The 1,977-nt window shown below is 37.7% G+C and overlaps 1 protein-coding gene across 1 annotated transcript in view; it reads right to left on the bottom strand.

Annotated features, from left to right (window-relative positions):
* CUNH7orf31 (chromosome unknown C7orf31 homolog) overlaps nucleotides 1–1,977 on the bottom strand; it is a 62,260-nt gene that overhangs the window by 7,795 nt on the left and 52,488 nt on the right. The window contains exon 7 of the mRNA XM_007946497.1: nucleotides 604–692. Within this exon, the coding sequence (XP_007944688.1) occupies nucleotides 604–692 (89 nt within the window). The remainder of the gene's footprint in view (nucleotides 1–603; nucleotides 693–1,977) is intronic.

Here is a 1,977-nt window from a genome sequence, read left to right as displayed (position 1 = left end):
TTGGAAACTCCACATGACACTTCTACTCTGTACTTTGGGTTGCTATGAGTCAGAATGAACTCGATGGCAGTGGGACTGGTTTTTGTGGTGGAAGGTGTTCTATAACTGTCAAAAGGAACTGAGATTAGCCAAGAAAATTAAACAAAATATCTGAATTATAGTCAAAATCTCAAAATTTTCATCTAAACAGAAAATAAAAACAGTCCATCTTTTGGATGTTTATAAAATTATTGGGCAAAAATATTTTTTACTTTGCTTTAAACACACATTTAAAAAGATATTCCTGTGGCTTCCAACCAGAAAACAGACAGCCCTACAAGGTGAGCAATTACATCAGGAAGTCACCCTCCTTAGGACAATCAACCATGGGCAGCATTTGCACAGGGAGATAGCTCAGAGGACAGGAATGCATGGGAAAGAAGGACACAGGGAAAGGGTAATCACAGGGAGAAGTGGGCAGAGGGCTGTTACATTGTGGGAACTGCAATCGATGTCATGAAACATAATGTACATGAACTGTTGAGTGGAAAACAAATTTGCTTTGTAAACTTTCACCCAAATCACATTTAAAAAAAAAAAAAAAAAGATTAAAAAAACACTCACGTCATAATATACACCCTGCCCAGGCCATGTTAAAGCTTTCTTCTTTGAATCCGAGGGAAAATCAACCAGTTCGTATCTATAAGGATTACCTGAAAAGTTCAGGGGAAGTATTATTATGCTGAATAAATAAGAACAGGCTGCTAATTAATGAGCTTTATAGATAAAATAAATAGAAGCAAGCTAACGTCAGGTAGAGAGGACTGCTAGTGCACATTATCAATGTACAGCAGTAGTTTGTAAGTTGCAACCTGCCCTAGAATTCTTAGGCCCTTCATCAGTAGAGTGTGGGCCACACACGGTCTCTGACCCTAGTGCTCCAGCAGTACTGTTAGTGTCTTTTTAGCTGCTATTGAGTCAGTTCTGACTCGTGGTGACTCCGTGTGCAGAGGGGAACTACTCTACAGCGCTCTCAAGGCTGGATCTTCCAGAAAGAGCTCACCAGGCCTTACTGCTGAGGCAACTCTGGGCGAGTCTGAACCACCAATTTTTCAGTCAGTAGTCCAGCATTTAACCATCTGCATCACCCAGTGGAACTAGGGGACATCGTTACTTCACTTTTTTTTGTTAACGATGGGGATATCCTTATGGAAATAACTCTCCATGGATCCTTTTTCTGGTCTCTGAAGGCTCAGCAAATACATTTCTATACTCCCTGTTTTGGCTTTTTCCCACCTTAATAGCGATAGTTTTCTAAAATGGAGTTTGTGCTTTTATATATATATATATATATACATATATATATATATATATATATATATATATATAGAGAGAGAGAGAGGTAAATTGAAGCAATCTCGGTCTAGAACCTATACTCTTAACCTATTAAAAAAACCCAAACCTACTACTATCAAGTTGATTGTAACTCATAATGATCCTATAGGACAGAGTAGAACTGTTTCCAAGGTGGTAAATCTTTATGGAAGCATCATTCATAAAGCTTCATCTTTCTCCCATAGAGTGGCTGGTGGGCTCTAACCACTGACCTTTTGATTAGAAGCCAAATGCTTTCACCACTGTGCCACCAGAGCTCCTTTCTGAACCTATATGCTACTTAATTTCTAATAAAGAAGACTTAAAATAAGTGGAAGAGTAGGAAACCTAACACAGACTTGTTCTTGGGTTATTAAAATGTACTCATCCTTTTCAAATGTAAGAGTGACTACTGATCAGAGAGTGGTAGATGCTTGGAAGCAGGTAACTTTTTTCTTTAGTCCATTCTCTACAACTGCACTGAAAAAAGTTTTTTTTTTTTTAAAATAAATCCAACACACATTTCTTTGATTTCTTGCTAACTGTATGTACTTCATATAATTTCAGGAATTACCCAATTCAGGGACTGGAAAAGACAGTGAACATAATAAGCTACAAAATTTT

Source organism: Orycteropus afer, unplaced genomic scaffold (assembly GCF_000298275.1).
Source record: "Orycteropus afer afer isolate SDZICR_OR568_19922 unplaced genomic scaffold, OryAfe1.0 scaffold00008, whole genome shotgun sequence".
NCBI classification, from domain to species: domain Eukaryota; kingdom Metazoa; phylum Chordata; class Mammalia; order Tubulidentata; family Orycteropodidae; genus Orycteropus; species Orycteropus afer.
Note: the sequence above shows the minus strand (reverse complement) of the source record. Positions and strands in the feature narration are given on the sequence as shown.